Raw genomic sequence first — 17015 nt, forward strand, 5'->3', positions numbered from 1 at the left:
GAGCTCCGTAACTTTTGCATGAAACGTTTTTGCAGTTCATATAAGTTCGAATATTTGTATTAAATTTTTGTAAAAGAATCAATACTCGAAACTCTTCCCTAAAATCTAATAATATTAGTTTTCCCTGCATGTTGAATGCTCAGTGACAACAGAAGCATGGACAGCAAGGTGAGGCTTCATATTTTATATTATTGTGAGGGAATTAGACTGCTTTTGTTTGTAAATACTTTGTAAATGGAGTCATCAAGTGAGTAGCAATGCCACTAGTTCTATGTGAAATTATTTTATGGCTATAAAGAACAAAAAATGAGATGTTGCATCTGTACCGGTAATGTCTGATGTAACACTGAAAAGGTGGGTGAGTTTAAGATAAGATTATTTACAGTTATCATAGGTATTTAACACCCTCTTAGGGAATTACCTTGATGCCTACGAGGGGCTTTTGTTCCAAGGAATTTGACCTATCTTGCCCTTATATCAACCCCAATAGAAATAAGTCACTTTGAATTTTAGATTATCCTTATCTCTCATCCTAGGTAATTCACAATATGTAAAATAATTGTACTTATGTGTACCTGTGCCTATATAAACTTATTTATATATTTATATACTTCCTTCCATTCCAAGACACTGTATAACCCCTGTGGGTTTATCAGCCCCATCATTATAATAATAATAATAATAATAATAATATTTATTTCTACTAGTACATGAGACAACTTATACAGATCATAGCCGACATCAGTGACATACTATATAAAAACTTCCTGGTTATGCAGAGCATTTCGGGCAAATTAGGTCAATTTTGTCCCCAGGATGCAACCCACACAAGTCGACTAACACCCAGGTACCTATTTTACTGCTAGGTGAATAGGGACAGTAGGTGACTTAAGGAAGCACGCCCTAATGTTTCCACCTGTACCGGGGACTGAACCATGGAACTTTGTGTGTGAGCTGAGTGCTCTACCAACTATACTAAGGCATTAGGCATTAAACTAATGAAATAATTTATTCCTGGGTGGCTAACTCTCCGGGTTAAAAATCCAAACAAAATCTTAGTGTAGGTTTTTATTATTATGACCCTGTTTTCAGAGCTAGAAATACAGCTGCCTACAGTCAAGGGTTCTTGATTCAAGAAATTAAACCTTCCTTGGATTATGTGATTACCTCCCATTCCCCAGGTGCTCTGTGATCCCTGTGGGTTCATTGCATACCCATGAATGTAATGATTACCTATGGCTAGACATATGTTAGAAGGGAATTAGTGAGCCAGAATTAAACACCTCATGTAGCATGAAAAACCTTTAATTGTACAATCCCACGTGGGGCGAGATGTATGAGCAAGCCTCCTAACACCAGCTTTCCCTCTTTACCTAGTAGTAAATAGGTACCTAGAAGTTAGTTGTCTATTGTGGGTCTCATCTAAGTTTACGATGGAAATAGATTATGTAAGATTAAATCATATTCAAGGTGTTGACAAACATACTGAAACCCTGCTTATTTAAAATGTTTTCCTTAATTATTACCAACTTTCAAGATTGAATATTACAGGAAAAACCTTCGATACATTTCTACTTATATATAAATAAGTAAGATTATTTAAGCACAGGTATATGTAAGTACAATTATCATATATAGTGTAAATTACCTAGGATAACTCAAAAAAGTCAAAGTAATTTATTTCTGTTGAACAGTTTAGGGATTTGGTTGACTTGAGCTGTGTGAATATAGGATTATTAAAACTACTGAGGCAATGTAGTTTGCCTACCCATGATGCACTACAGTTGGTCTATTGGCCCATACTAGACAAGGGAAGTCTAACTTCAGGCTGCAAGGATAGAATGACTTGAAACTGGTCACAGGTAGGTCCTGCTCACATCCAACTGGTCCACTCATGTATCTGTCCAATTTGTTTTTGAAACTATATAAAGTAAGAAAGTTTTAGTAAAATTTATCAACATTGGAAGAAAATTGTATCTCTGAATGTGCTTAAAAGATCACTTCTTTTTTGTTTTAATTTATCCCTAATAATAACTAAGGTTTTAATAATTCATAATTATTTTCAAAGTACCTTAAAGTACTGCATATTTTTTAAGTATGGTTTCTCTTGAACACTATACCAATAATAGCCCTAGATTTAGAGATGCCATTAGGTAATACAGATTTAAATAGTTTCTCTAGTATCAAGTAATTGAGTATCCTTCAATACAGGAGCTGCCCCTAGTACTTCTGGATGTCCATCTGTCAGAGTACAGCTATGTGGGAGGTTTCCAGCCTTCTAAGGCAGACATAGCTGTCCTAGCCTCAGGCTGTGTACCCCCCAGTCCCCCCCACACATTACATAATGTGCGACGCTGGGCGGCACACATGGCTACTTTCTCCTCCAGCGAGTGCCAGGCATTACTCCCATATACTGTTGGTTGTAAGGTGTGATGCCACTTTTTTTTATCACTCATTGGGAGATGCTTTAACCTTGCTGCAGTTCCAATTTCCATGTAATCTACACTCCAAAATATGATAGAAAACAATTATAGTTACAATTGAAATGAGTAGATGTTAGGGTGTTGTTAGGTCTTGTATTAACAGCTTATCTGAATATTTAAAAAACAATTACAGATCTGAATTTCCGTTAAGTTAGGTGAAATGCAGGACTAACACCTTCAGTTACAGGTAAATCTCATCATATTAATTTACTTCTCATTTATTATTTATCAAGCTTTCTAAATAGCTACCCAGGACATTTTTACTCTTCCCTGAAAATATAGATAATCAACCAATATTTAAACTTGCTATTAGTATTTCCCATTTCTTCACAGTTTTGTAGATCTCTGGCTGTGTAAACAAGAACACCAGAAATCAGGGGTCAGGGAATACTTGGTGATTTAGAAAAATTAGGCTAATAGTCCGATCAAAAGAAGACTTGAAATGGCTTTTATTGGTTCATTGCATAGAAGTTTAAGACCAGTGAACCGACTGATTGCTGGTAGAGGCATCAACATTCAAGTATCTACCACACTTCTCTCATCTCTCCCTGGCACAAGAAGCATAGTGTGTAAGGTAGGCCAGGAGTCTCCCAATCTAGTTAAAAGATATTTTTCTTTCTATTAATTTTTAAGCATTATTATGCTGCTTTAGCCCATTTTTCTTAAAATGATTGAAAAATGTGCCAGAGAGATTTGAGCTAGAGATTTTTTGTGTTCCTTAGTTATTTATATTTTTAATTTCATTTACAAACCAATTGTACCTTGTATATACCAGTATTTTTTTCTTTTTTTTTTATAAAGGCATTTTATGTCAGTGTTATATATCACATATATAGCATAATGAAGCTTGGTTTTAATATCTTACTGTCAGAATAACATTAGCACTGTATAAAGAACTGCAGCTTGGCACAAACATTTATGAATGCAGTATTTTAAACAATAGTAGCACTTTGTCAGCATGAGATTGCAATGGGTATTGATAAATAGGTGGCAGTGCATGTTCAGTAGCTATGTTGTGTTAGAAAAGGATGGCAGTGCATATTCAATAGTGTGTAATGCTTTAAAAAATGTACAGTGCAGTATCTTTATAAGTCATTCAACAAATCATTTTAGCATTATTGTGCATGACCTAGAGAAATCCTACTGTGTAAATCAATGTAACTGGCCTGACATTATTTTTTAAACTTTAAAGATATTAAACTTGTGTATGTCCTTAAAAAGATTAACATTTCATAATTGCTTTATTATTATATTCACCCCAAAATTGCAGTAATCACAATACAGTGCCATTTTTGTTTATTAGATTTACTGTACTGTACTGCAAAGGGAGAGATGCTGCAATTAAAGTGAGAAAAATATATCAGCTCCTCTTAAGATAATATTTTGCTATTGAAAATGTGAATGTTTTACTTTCTTGTTTCATTTTTTGTTTCATTTACAGATGGATGAGACATTGTCAGACTTTGTTCACAAGAGCATAAAAGTGAATGCTGAAATGCAGAATTCAAAGAAAGGGCCACAGGTTAGTTTTTGTTAGTTTTAAAATATTTTCCATTGATACATTTTGGGTAAATGCTAAAATTAGGTGCAGTATTTTGCAATAACTGTGATGGTAAAAGTGATAGTTCAGTTGAGGTTACTCTACTGCATAGGAAAATAGTTTTGTGTACATCTTCATTGGCAGTGAAGAAGACTATTGAATTTCATGGAAGTAATTGTCTGATAACAGTGATGCTAACACCAGCTACTATATCTACCAGAAAATAGATTGTCTCTTGGCCTCACTCATTAGTGAGTCCCTTCTTCCACCTAAGAAATAAGTAATTACATCATTACATGATAATGACTGCAGCAGTGATGATGAGGATAGTGAAAAAAAATATGAAGTTATTAATTAGTGATAGTGATCAGTGGGTGCTAATTTAACGTGCAGTCTACCAGCACAAACCTAAGCTAACTTAACCTAGGTTAGGTTAGGAGCACTCAGGTTAAAAGGGTAAAAAAGGTCAGCACAGGTAAAAAAAATTCTAACATAAATGGTAGACTGCATGTTAAAGGTCAGTTCACAGCGTAGACTACGAATATTGCGGTAGACTGCATGCTAAAGTAGCACCGATCAGTACATTGCATCTATTTCATATTAATGTAATCATCTGTGGCCTATAGACCCTACAATGCTTATGCATTTAGGTTGTCAATTGTAATCCTCACATTGTTACCTTTTGATGAATGAACCTCATAAGTAACAAGGGTGCTGTTAGGCCTCAAGTATTGCATTGCTTCCATCTAGTGACAGTGTTAGCAGTTCTTAAGGTTGTCTGAAACCCAGCAAAATTTCTTGTATAAATCAATACAGTACTCCAGAAACTGGCATTTTTGTCTTAATTTTTTAGAAACTGGCATGCACTCTGTCCTAAAGGTGCTGACTTTTACATTGCTTGAATATTTTATTTTAATGAGCAAGAACTGTATTGTTACACAGTCTGGAATTGATGTTTTATATCCTGTATTTTGTCTTTGTCAGTGCCCTCACAGTGCTGCTGTTTTTTTTTTTTAAATCTTATGTTGTATATCTGCATACGTACTTAGTATGAACTTATTTATTTCTTAATAGTTATTACGTCTTAATCTTGAATAGCAAATTACTAATATTTCCAGTGTCTTTTGGTTGTTACATGTTACTGGATGCACTTGTAATATATATTGTATATAGCAGATGATGATGCTGATTCCAGTGAGCCAGCATTGTCAAGTCCAGTTAAGACAGAGAACTGTTGAGACTAATATTATAGTTTGTCAGAAAATTTCTTAGTATGATTATATTTAAAATAGAGTGCACAGTTTTTTAAGTAACATCTTTATGCCTCATAAAAAATGAAAAGTCTTGAATGGAACCAGAATTTATTAGTTAATAGCCTTTGTGTAACACCTCAAAAAATATTTTTGAGAGTGCATTTTGCAGTGCGTAGGTGCTGACAGCATGGTTTTCAAAGCACTGTCTGGTTTGTGAATTCCTGTTCTTGTTATAATATGTATATATTGTATATCTTTGCATTATTCTCAAAATACAATGCAATTTTTATTACTATGTGTATATACTATATTTGTGTTGTGTATTTTTTAATTTATTTGATGAAGCTTATTAAATTTTATTGTAATGGAAACAATGCACAGTACTGTATTGATTAACACTGCAGTTACCCATATCTAAGCACTTGCAGACATTGTGCTTTGGAAGTACTAACATGCAATTTGTCATCCTTCAGAATAATAAAGGCAGTGAGCACGGCAAAGGAAAATCTGGGAAATTTACATTAAAAACGCCGAAGGGTACTCGAGACTATGGTCCAGTGGAAATGGCAGTCAGAAGACAAGTAAGGTTAACACAAGTTTTATTATCATCATCATCATCTTGTGGGTAGGAATATGCCTAGAAGTTGCAGAAAAGTAATATGAGAAACAAAGAAGCGGGTTAAGATCAAATACTGTATACAATAAGCAGGAGGCTTCATTCTTTTAACACGTCAGCCATTTCCCACCAAAGCAGGGTAACCCAGAAAGAAAGAAAAAACTTTAATCATCACTCATACATAATCACTGTCTTTGCAAAGGTGCCTAGACAACAGAGGCAACTCCAAACAGCCAATATCCCAAACCTTTCCTTTAAAGTGCAGGCATTATACTTCCCACTTCTAGTACTCAAGTCCAGCTAACTGGTTCCCCTGAATTCCTTCACAAAATATTAACCTGCTCACACTCCAACAGCTCATCAGGTCCCCAAAAACTATTTGTCTCAATTCACTCCTAAGTAAGAACCTCCAGTACTGACCCCAGTAACATTAGTAAGAAACTCCAGCTTTGACCCCAGTGACTATGGTAAGAACCTCCAGCTTTGACACCAATGACAGTAGGAAAAATTCCCAGTTCTGACCTCAGTGACATTAGTAAGAACCTCCAGCTTTGGCCCCAGTAGGAAAAATTACTACTGTCACACGTGCTCACACATTACTTAACTTAAAATATTTTCAACCTTAGCATGTAGTGAGCGGTGAATATATTTACTGTAAGAAGTTGGAATAAATAAAGAATGGGTATAATTGACTACTTTACATATTAGCAAAACGCTGTAAAACAGGGCCTGCCAGTGTCTTGAAATGTCTGAGATGTGAATTTGGATATTTCACTAATATGGTAGAGCATTTGTATTTTCTGATGATACTAATGAGTATGGGTGATACAGTACAATTACAGGCAGGGCTTACAAGTTTTTGGATTAAGGAATTTTCCTGATAGTCAAAACAGCCATGTACCGTATTGTACAATATATCTTTGTACCGTACTGCACAAATACCACCAAAAGGATAATGTAGAATAAGTTGTACTGTACTGCATTATGTGATATTTTGTAACTGGAAAAATCTTTAACTTTTAGTGTCTACACTTTTCCATTCTTAAAAAGTGAAAAATGGAGTAACAATAAGCTTTTTATATGCCTGTATATTTGTTATCATTTGAAGTGGTTTTGCTAAAGTGTATTCTGCATGTATAAACATGGTTTAGATATAATTAATAAGCAGTATCAAGTAATTAGTTTGAGTTACAATAAGAAATGTGAATTAAAAAAAATTTTAATTTTTCCCCTTCTGTATACATTACAAAAACTAAAAGAGAAACTTTCATTTTTCTTTTTTGGTCACCTCTACTGTAGTGGGATACAGCCAGTTTGTTGAAAGAAGATGATAATTTAAATTTTTTCACATTTTTAAACTCGCAGGATTTTTTTTACTTAATTTCTTATCATGATCCCTAATTATTATTTGAGATTATCTTTGATAGCAAAAGCAAAGAATGCTTCATTTGATTGGTAATTCTATAATTTATATTAAGTAGTACATGTATAATTTTTTACACATATAAGAAAATTGGTGTCTCCAAAAGGGAGTTCATTACCTTTGTAAATTGTGAGTTCATTACCTTTGTAAATTGTGAGTTCATTACCTTTGTAAATTGTGAGTTCATTACCTCTGTAACTTGCTCAGCTATCAAAACTTTGGAGTCCAGTCCCTGGACCAATTATGTACCTCTGTAATCTTTTGACTACCGCCCACAGGATGGGTATGGGGTGCATAATAAACATATTAAACTAAACTAACAAAAGGGAGGCTCCTTGATGCTAGTGAAAGGCTTTTGATCCAAGGAATTGGACCTGCCCTCTGCTTCCCTCAATTGAACATTATTGTTTCCCATTTCTTGTCATGAATTTTGTAATTTTTCTTTTCAGGTTTTTGATATAATATATAATGTATTTCACATGCATGGAGCCGTAGAAATTGAAACGCCAGTATTTGAGCTTAAGGTTTGTGCTTATGTTTGTTTATTCTTTATATTTTAATGCCAAATCCTTTTAACTTGCAAAATAAGTACTACTGTGACATCTTAATACTGCTAAAATCTACTAATGTGGCATTGGATTTTTAAGGAGTACTTGTAAATGCTGGGTGTTCTGTGACACCCTATCCTGTATAATTGTCACTAAACATTTCAGGTTTAAGATTTATAGATAACGGTTTTGTTATGTTACTGTACTGTACTGCTGCTACTGGTTTTTTTTTTTTTATTATTCTTCAGTTACTACTATCACCAAAATTTATGTATGGGCTGTAGTTCACAGTTAAAAATTGAAAATGAAAAGTTTTTGATGTTCAGGTCCATCCATGACTATTATCTTGTTCCAAGTAAGAAAGGAAAGGGAGGGAGGGAGGGACATGGCTGGTGTGTTTAAAAAATTTTTGGCATGACTATATACTCTCTAACATAGCAGGAATGAGCATTGTTAGTTTAAGCAAAGCAAAAACTGATTTTTTGTTCTTAAAGTCTGTTAGAAAAGTGCAGTTAGTATCACAAGTGTAACGGAGAGGGTTATTTCCTGCTTGTATTACCTTGTCCAGTATATTGTTTAATATGTTTTCAAGCCCTCTTTGCACCAACCCTTCCCCCATCCAAGGAAAATGTAAATTTTCTTGTAAATTTCACTCCATGGTATTATAACTATTATTATTATTATTTTTTTTTTTTTCAACAAGTCGGCCGTCTCCCACCGAGGCAGGGTGACCCAAAAAAGAAAGAAAATCCCCAAAAAGAAAATACTTTCATCATCATTCAACACTTTCACCACACTCGCACATTATCACTGTTTTTGCAGAGGTGCTCAGAATACAACAGTTTAGAAGCATACACATATAAAGATACACAACATATCCCTCCAAACTGCCAATATCCCAAACCCCTCCTTTAAAGTGCAGGCATTGTACTTCCCATTTCCAGGACTCAAGTCCGACTATATGAAAATAACCGGTTTCCCTGAATCCCTTCACTAAATATTACCCTGTTCACACTCCAACAGATCGTCAGGTCCCAAGTACCATTCGTCTCCATTCACTCCTATCTAACACGCTCACGCACGCTTGCTGGAAGTCCAAGCCCCTTGCCCACAAAACCTCCTTTACCCCCTCTCTCCAACCCTTTCGAGGACGACCCCTACCCCGCCTTCCTTCCCCCATAGATTTATATGCTTTCCATGTCATTCTACTTTGATCCATTCTCTCTAAATGGCCAAACCACCTCAACAGCCCCTCTTCTGCCCTCTGACTAATACTTTTCTTAACTCCACACCTTCTCTTAATTTCCACACTCCGAATTTTCTGCATAATATTTACACCACACATTGCCCTTAAACAGGACATCTCCACTGCCTCTAACCGTCTCCTTGCTGCTGCATTTACCACCCAAGCTTCACACCCATATAAGAGTGTTGGTACTACTATATTTTCATACATTCCCTTCTTTGCCTCCATAGATAACGTTTTTTGACTCCACATATACCTCAACGCACCACTCACCTTTTTTCCCTCATCAATTCTATGATTAACCTCATCCTTCATAAATCTATCCGCTGACACGTCAACTCCCAAGTATCTGAAAACATTCACTTCTTCCATACTCCTCCTCCCCAATTTGATATCCAATTTTTCTTTATCTAAATCATTTGACACCCTCATCACCTTACTCTTTTCTATGTTCACTTTCAACTTTCTACCTTTACACACATTCCCAAACTCATCCACTAACCTTTGCAATTTTTCTTTAGAATCTCCCATCAGCACAGTATCATCAGCAAAAAGTAACTGTGTCAATTCCCATTTTGAATTTGATTCCCCAAAATTTAATCCCACCCCTCTCCTGAACACCCTTGCATTTACTTCCTTTACAACCCCATCTATAAATATATTAAACAACCATGGTGACATTACACATCCCTGTCTAAGACCTACTTTTACCGGGAAGTAGTCTCCCTCTCTTCTACACACCCTAACCTGAGCCTCACTATCCTCATAAAAACTCTTTACGGCATTTAATAACTTACCACCTATTCCATATACCTGCAACATCTGCCACATTGCTCCTCTATCCACTCTATCATATGCCTTTTCTAAATCCATAAATGCAATAAAAACTTCCCTACCTTTATCTAAATACTGTTCACATATATGCTTCAATGTAAACAATTGATCTACACATCCCCTACCCACTCTGAAACCTCCTTGCTCATCCGCAATCCTACATTCTGTCTTGCCTCTAATTCTTTCAATTATAACCCTACCGTACACTTTTCCTGGTATACTCAGTAAACTTATTCCTCTTCAATTTTTACAGTCTCTTTTGACCCCTTTCCCTTTATATAAAGGAACTATACATGCTCTCCGCCAATCCTTAGGTACCTTCCCCTCTTTCATACATTTATTAAACAAAAGTACCAACCACTCCAACACTATATCCCCCCCTGCTTTTAACATTTCTGTCATGATCCCATCAGTTCCAGCTGCTTTACCCCCTTTCATTTTATGTAATGCCTCACGTACCTCCCCCACACTTACATTCTGCTCTTCTTCACTCCTAAAAGATGGTATACCTCCCTGACCAGTGCATGAAATTACTGCCTCTGTTTCTTCCTTAACATTTAAAAGTTCCTCAAAATATTCTCGCCATCTACCTAATACCTCCATCTCCCCACCTACTAACTCCCCTACTCTGTTTTTAACTGACAAATCCATACTTTCCCTAGGCTTTCTTAACTTGTTTAACTCCAAATTTTTTTCTTATTTTCATTAAAATTTCTTGACAGTGCCTCTCCCACTCTATCATCTGCTCTCCTTTTGCACTCTCTCATCACTCTCTTTACCTTTCTTTTTTTTACTCTCCACATACTCTGCTCTTCTTATAACACTTCTGCTTTGTAAAAACCTCTCATAAGCTACCTTTTTCTCTTTTATCACACCCTTTACTTCATCATTCCACCAATCACTCCTCTCCTCCTGCCCCCACCCTCCTATAACCACAAACTTCTGCCCCACATACTAATACTGCATTTTTAAAACTATTCCAACCCTCTTCAACCCCCCCACTACTCATCTTTGCACTAGCCCACCTTTCTGCCAACAGTCGCTTATATCTCACCCGAACTTCCTCCTCCCTTAGTTTATACACTTTCACCTCCCTCTTACTTGTTGTTGCCACCTTCCTCTTTTCCCATCTACCTCTTACTCTAACTGTAGCTACAACTAAATAATGATCCGATATATCAGTTGCCCCTCTATAAACATGTACATCCTGGAGCCTACCCATCAACCTTTTATCCACCAATACATAATCTAATAAACTACTTTCATTACGTGCTACATCATACCTTGTATATTTATTTATCCTCTTTTTCATAAAATATGTATTACTTATTACCAAATCTCTTTCTAAACATAGCTCAATTAAAGGCTCCCCATTTACATTTACCCCTGGCACCCCAAATTTACCTACTACTCCCTCCATAACATTTTTACCCACTTTAGCATTGAAATCCCCAATCACCATTACTCTCACACTTGATTCAAAACTCCCCATGCATTCACTCAACATTTCCCAAAATCTCTCTCTCTCCTCTACACTTCTCTTCTCCAGGTGCATACACACTTATTATAACCCACTTTTCACATCCAATCTTTATTTTACTCCACATAATCCTTGAATTAATGCATTTATAGTTCCTCTTTTCCTGCCATAGCTTATCCTTCAACATTATTGCTACTCCTTCTTTAGCTCTAACTCTATTTGAAGCCCCTGACCTAATCCCATTTATTCCTCTCCACTGAAACTCTCTCACCCCCTTCAGCTTTGTTTCACTTAAAGCCAGGACATTCAGCTTCTTCTCATTCATAACATCCACAATCATCTCTTTCTTATCATCTGCACAACATCCACGCACATTCGGACTTCCCACTTTGACAATTTTCTTCTTCTTATTCTTTTTCGTAATCTTTACAGGAAAAAGGGTTACTAGCCCATTGTTCCCAGCATTTTAGTTGACTTTTACAACACGCATGGCTTACGGAGGAAAGATTCTTATTCCACTTCGCCATGGATATAAAAGGAAAAGTAATAAGACCAAGAACTATTAAGATAAAATCAAAGAAAACTCAGATGAGTGTGTATAAATAAATGTGTACATGTATGTGTAGTGTGACCTAAGTGTAAGTAGAAGTAGCAAGACATACCTGTAATCTTGCATATTTATGAGACAGACAAAAGACATCAGCAATCCTACCATCATGTAAAACAATCACAGGCTTTCGTTTTACACTCACTTGGCAGGACGATAGTACCTCCCTGGGTGGTTGCTGTCTACCAACCTACTACCATTATTATTATTACAGTAATGAACATATTGGTCATTACCACCAATACTCCATTGCCATCCAGTGAAATCCTGAATTTGGCCCAGTCTCATGATTATGAGGAAGGAGAGAGAAATAATAATTCCTTCTTGTTGCACAATCAGAGAATGAAAAAGAATGTAGCAGATGAATAGTTATTGTTAAAACTGTTATGCTTTATCAGTGTGTAAAAATTATCATATAGTGCATAGGTTGAAAGTCATGAGAGTTTTATTTGTTTTTAGCCAACATGTTTTATAGAGATTATTAAAATTAAAGTCTTTATGATTTGATGTTTTGATCATGATGAGTTTTGTGTGTTGGTTGCATTTAAAATATTGGAGACCAGTTAGTGAAAACACCATGTAAGCAGTCAGCTATAGGATAATGGTCTGTTTTGCAGGCTTTATCAGTCAGAAAAGATAAGAGCATATACAGTGGACCCCCGGTTAACGATATTTTTTCATTCCAGAAGTATGTTCAGGTGCCAGTACTGACCGAATTTGTTCCCATAAGGAATATTGTGAAGTAGATTAGTCCATTTCAGACCCCCAAACATACACATACAAACGCACTTACATAAATACACTTACATAATTGGTTGCATTGGGAGGTGATCGTTAAGCGGGGGTCCACTGTATTCTAATTTTTATTGTTCTTTTGCTTTTCCTGTGAATTAAAACTAAATGTAATATCTGTATTTTTACCAGGAAGTACTTACCGGCAAATATGGAGAAGATGCTAAGCTTATATATGATCTCGAAGACCAAGGTGGTGAAATTCTATCCTTGAGATACGACCTTACAGTCCCTTTTGCCCGATATGTAGCAATGAATAAAATTTCAAACATTAAGCGATATCATGTAGCTCGTGTCTACCGTAGAGACAACCCAGCTATGACTAGAGGTATGAAACAAAATCAGCTGTTACTATATTCAATCCAGCAATATAGTGTTTTTTGTTGTATATGAATGTTATATTTAATTTCTGTGCCATGCTATTTCTTTAAAACAGTATTGATAACTAAAATACACAACTTTCTTTGAATATACTGAAAACTGTAATTTTAATGTAATTTCTTTTTTTTTTTTCTTCAATTCACTCAATACTACTCATTTGCAATCTACATTCAGTTTCTCTATGCCTGCACTGCCATCATTATACATCTTTCATGTCACTTATTTCATTCAGGGCTGCTGTTTAAGTTGATCAACTTTCAAACAGTTGTGCTTTAAGATCAACCTTAATTTATGGCTGCTTGTTGCTTCATGCATACTACCTCATGTCATTAAATGGAGTTTCTGTGTGTTCAGCTACTTTTGATATATAACAGTCTTCCCTTTGTTTTGGTTTACTTTGTCCTCTTTATGACTCCACACTTACTTCTTAACATATTCTTTTTCATATTAACTATGTAGCCTTAGTAAAAAAAAATGCACCAGCATTTTTAACAAGTTTTTCATTGCTTAAGGTGATTTACCCATTTTCATTTTCCCTTTCCTTACTTCCTTCCCATAAATAGGATACGCATGTATCTGTCTGTCTTACTATCCTTAGCTAGTGTATCTAGGAAACCCCAAATATTATAATGTACAGTTTTTTTTTTTTTTTCAATAACCCAGCCACATCCCACTGAGGCAGGGTGACCTAAAAAGAAAAAACGAAAGTTTCTCTTTTAAAATTTAGTAATATTACACACATCAATAATTGGTGTAATGATTGTCCTTCATTAGATACCATCTTTAGGTGTAACCTATTATGGCTGCATCATTCTGTATGTGGCTGGACCACACATTAGGTGGGATACAAGCTTCGATACAAGATTATGACTTGGCGAGTGTAAAATTAAGGGTTAACAGTAACAATTGTTGTTTCTATAACCCAGTAAAATCCAAAGTAGAGGGGTACCTAAGGGGTTTGATATTATTGAAGGTGTGCTGTAATTAACACATCGGCCATCTCCCACCAAGGCTGGGTGGCCTGAAAAAGGAAAATTTTCATCACTGTCTTGCCAGAGGTGCACTTACACTAGTTATAAAACTGCAACATTAACACCCCTCCTTCAGAGTGCAGGCACTACATTATATACATTGTAAATTATATATTTACAGTGTATATATTATATACACAGTAAATTATATATTCAACACAATTTTATTTTATATGTAATAGAAATAAGGAGGTTTTGATTGTGTGGAAAATATGGAGGGAGGGGAGGGGAAAGAAAAAAAAAATGAGGCCTTAGGAAAAGGGTTATGGTAAAATTTTCTTTTAGGTTATTTCTTAATAAATGTGTTGTTAGTAGAATCATATCTACTAAACTTTATTTAGTAGTTTTTTTTTTTTTTTTACTACTGGCTGAGGGTGACCTAGAAAAAGGAAACCTATACTGTGACTCACTCTATAGCTGTCTTGCCAGAAGTGTGTAGACACCAAAATTTAAATTTCATAACTGTAACATCCACACCCCTCCTTCAGACTGCAGGCACTGCATTCCCACCTCCAGAACTTTGAGTCCAGCTGATTGATTTTCCTGAATCTCTTTATAAATAATATATTGCTAACACTCCAATAATACGTCAAATTCTTAAAACCACTCTGGTCTCTAATCTAACGTGCTTGCACAAAGATTGAGACACTTATGCAATAAATCTTCAAATTGTCCGTTTTCTAAACCATTTATCACATGCTTACACATGCTTACTGAATGCTCATGCCCCTATCACTTGAATCCTCCTTTACACCCTCCCTCCCACCTCCTGGAATAACCCCTTCTCTCTCATTTTTTTTTTTATGCACCCAGTCTTTTCCACCAACCTTAGCAACATCTCAACAGATAAAAATGAACTGAGCCATCAGCAAAGAGCAGCTGAAACAGTTGCCACTTTTTATCAGCTTCATTATTTTTTAATCAACACCTCTCCCCAACACCATAGCAGTTCACTTTTACAACTAGGGTGACATCACACATCTCTGCCTAAGGCCAGCTTTTACTGGATAGTTCCCTGTTTTCCTATATACCCTAACCTGAGCCTCACTCTCTGTATAACTACTGCTTTAGTAACTTAGTACCTATACTATACATTGTCTCTTATATCCAGTGCATCATATGCCTTATCCAAATCTATAAATGCAACAAATAGTTCCCTACCCTTATCTAAGCACGGAAACCCTTGATTTAACCAACTTCAGAAGTATGGGACAAAATCCGCTGGGTCACTTGATTTATAAATGGAGGGCAAAGTCTGTTAGTGATAGAATGGACTTGTTATGATCACAGCAAAACAGGGTCATATCAGTGCACCACAATCATCATTACCGGCCACCCACTTTTCCCTTTTTAGTCATTTAAATTGAGGGTTTATTGTATTGTTGACTTGTATACATCATTGTAAACACAATCCAATACCTTGCTAAATCCTCCTTGTTCCTCTGCAGTCCTGCTTTGTCTTAGCCCTAACTCGTGAATATTAATCCTCAATATACTCAAGAGGTTTATTCTCTCTCATCTCTCTTTTTTTTTTTCCCCTTCATATGAAGGAACTATTCATGCTTTCTGCCAATCTTTAAGCATCTTTTCTTGTTTCATGCATATGTTAACATTTGCACCAACCACTCCAAAAATGTATCCCCTACCTACTGACAACATCTGTTGTATCTTTTATTCTACCCATTTCCTCATACTTTACCCACATTCACCTCTGGCTCTTTCTTATTCCTACCAGATATTATCCTTCCCTACCCAATATATATTACTGCTGCCCTTTCATTAGCAACATTTAACAACTCAAAATATTCTCTCCATCTTTCCATTACCTCCTGCTCCCCATCTAACAACTTCCCCCTTTTGTTTTTCTGCTAAATCTATTTGCCGCCCAAGTATTCTAAACTTATTAATCTCTCTCCGAAATGGTTATTTAGCAGTGTAATATGAAATATGGACATTGTAGCACATAATACCTGTTTTTTACCAGTATTACTTTTGTTCATATTTTGATTAATATAAATTTCAGTCTGGTTAATATTACTATGTTTTGAGTGGCAAGAAGTTATTACATTTGTGTTTTGCAGGCCGATATCGAGAATTCTACCAGTGTGACTTTGATATTGCGGGGCAGTATGATGCAATGATTCCAGATGCTGAATGTGTACAGCTAGTTCATCAAGTGTTATTAAAACTCAACTTAGGGGACTTTATCATTAAGGTCAGAAATCATGAGTTTTACCTTATGTTTTCATGTATTTTTAATATGTACTGAACACCTACAGGAAAATTCATCTCTTAGGAGCACCTCATGCACTGCCCTTACATCTGTGATTACTTTTGTCTTGATAGTTGAAGTTGCTCTTCTTTGTGAATAATTTACCCTTGCTATTGAATTATATTCATGAAAATAACATTGAACCTCTTCACTGTGTCAGCTTACTGACAGTGTATCAGAAAATGTGTTTAAAAAATTGAAGAAAAGGTTACCATCCTTAGTAGTGACCACACAGAACAGATTAAATAATTAATAAACAGTAGTCCCCTCATATCCGCAGGGGATATGTTCCAAGACCTTCTGTGGATACTCAAAACTGGATAGTAGCGAACCCTACATACATACAAGCCATTTTTCGTTTACATACCTATGATAAAATTTCAACTGTCAAATTATGCACAATAAGTCAAGAATTAGCACTTTTTCACTGATGGGAAGCATTTCACGGCTTCTCTTAGGCTTTGCTACTTTTGCACCTTGAGGGCCATCATTAAGCAAAATTAAGGGTT

General features: G+C 35.7%; 2 protein-coding genes across 4 annotated transcripts in view; one reads left to right on the forward strand and one right to left on the reverse strand.

Annotated features, from left to right (window-relative positions):
- HisRS (histidine--tRNA ligase) overlaps positions 1 to 17015 on the forward strand; it is a 26543-nt gene continuing 9528 nt past the window's right edge. Inside the window, exons 1-7 of one of the 3 annotated variants that reach the window (XM_053782426.2) lie at positions 1 to 168; positions 2212 to 2427; positions 3925 to 4005; positions 5750 to 5857; positions 7765 to 7839; positions 12955 to 13150; positions 16316 to 16449. In XM_053782426.2, coding sequence (XP_053638401.1) covers positions 136 to 168; positions 2212 to 2427; positions 3925 to 4005; positions 5750 to 5857; positions 7765 to 7839; positions 12955 to 13150; positions 16316 to 16449 — 843 coding nt within the window. In that variant the 5' untranslated portion in view covers positions 1 to 135. Of the gene's footprint in view, positions 169 to 2211; positions 2428 to 2816; positions 3058 to 3924; positions 4006 to 5749; positions 5858 to 7764; positions 7840 to 12954; positions 13151 to 16315; positions 16450 to 17015 lie in introns of all 3 variants that reach the window. The other 2 variants (XM_053782427.2, XM_053782428.2) reach the window with 2 other exon arrangements.
- Positions 14076 to 17015, reverse strand: part of LOC128692996 (uncharacterized protein C1orf50 homolog) — a 25930-nt gene continuing 22990 nt past the window's right edge. The window contains exon 4 of the mRNA XM_053782430.2: positions 14076 to 14224. Coding sequence (XP_053638405.1) covers positions 14168 to 14224 — 57 coding nt within the window. The 3' untranslated portion in view covers positions 14076 to 14167. The remainder of the gene's footprint in view (positions 14225 to 17015) is intronic.

This window comes from Cherax quadricarinatus, chromosome 38 (assembly GCF_038502225.1).
Source record: "Cherax quadricarinatus isolate ZL_2023a chromosome 38, ASM3850222v1, whole genome shotgun sequence".
NCBI lineage: Eukaryota > Metazoa > Arthropoda > Malacostraca > Decapoda > Parastacidae > Cherax > Cherax quadricarinatus.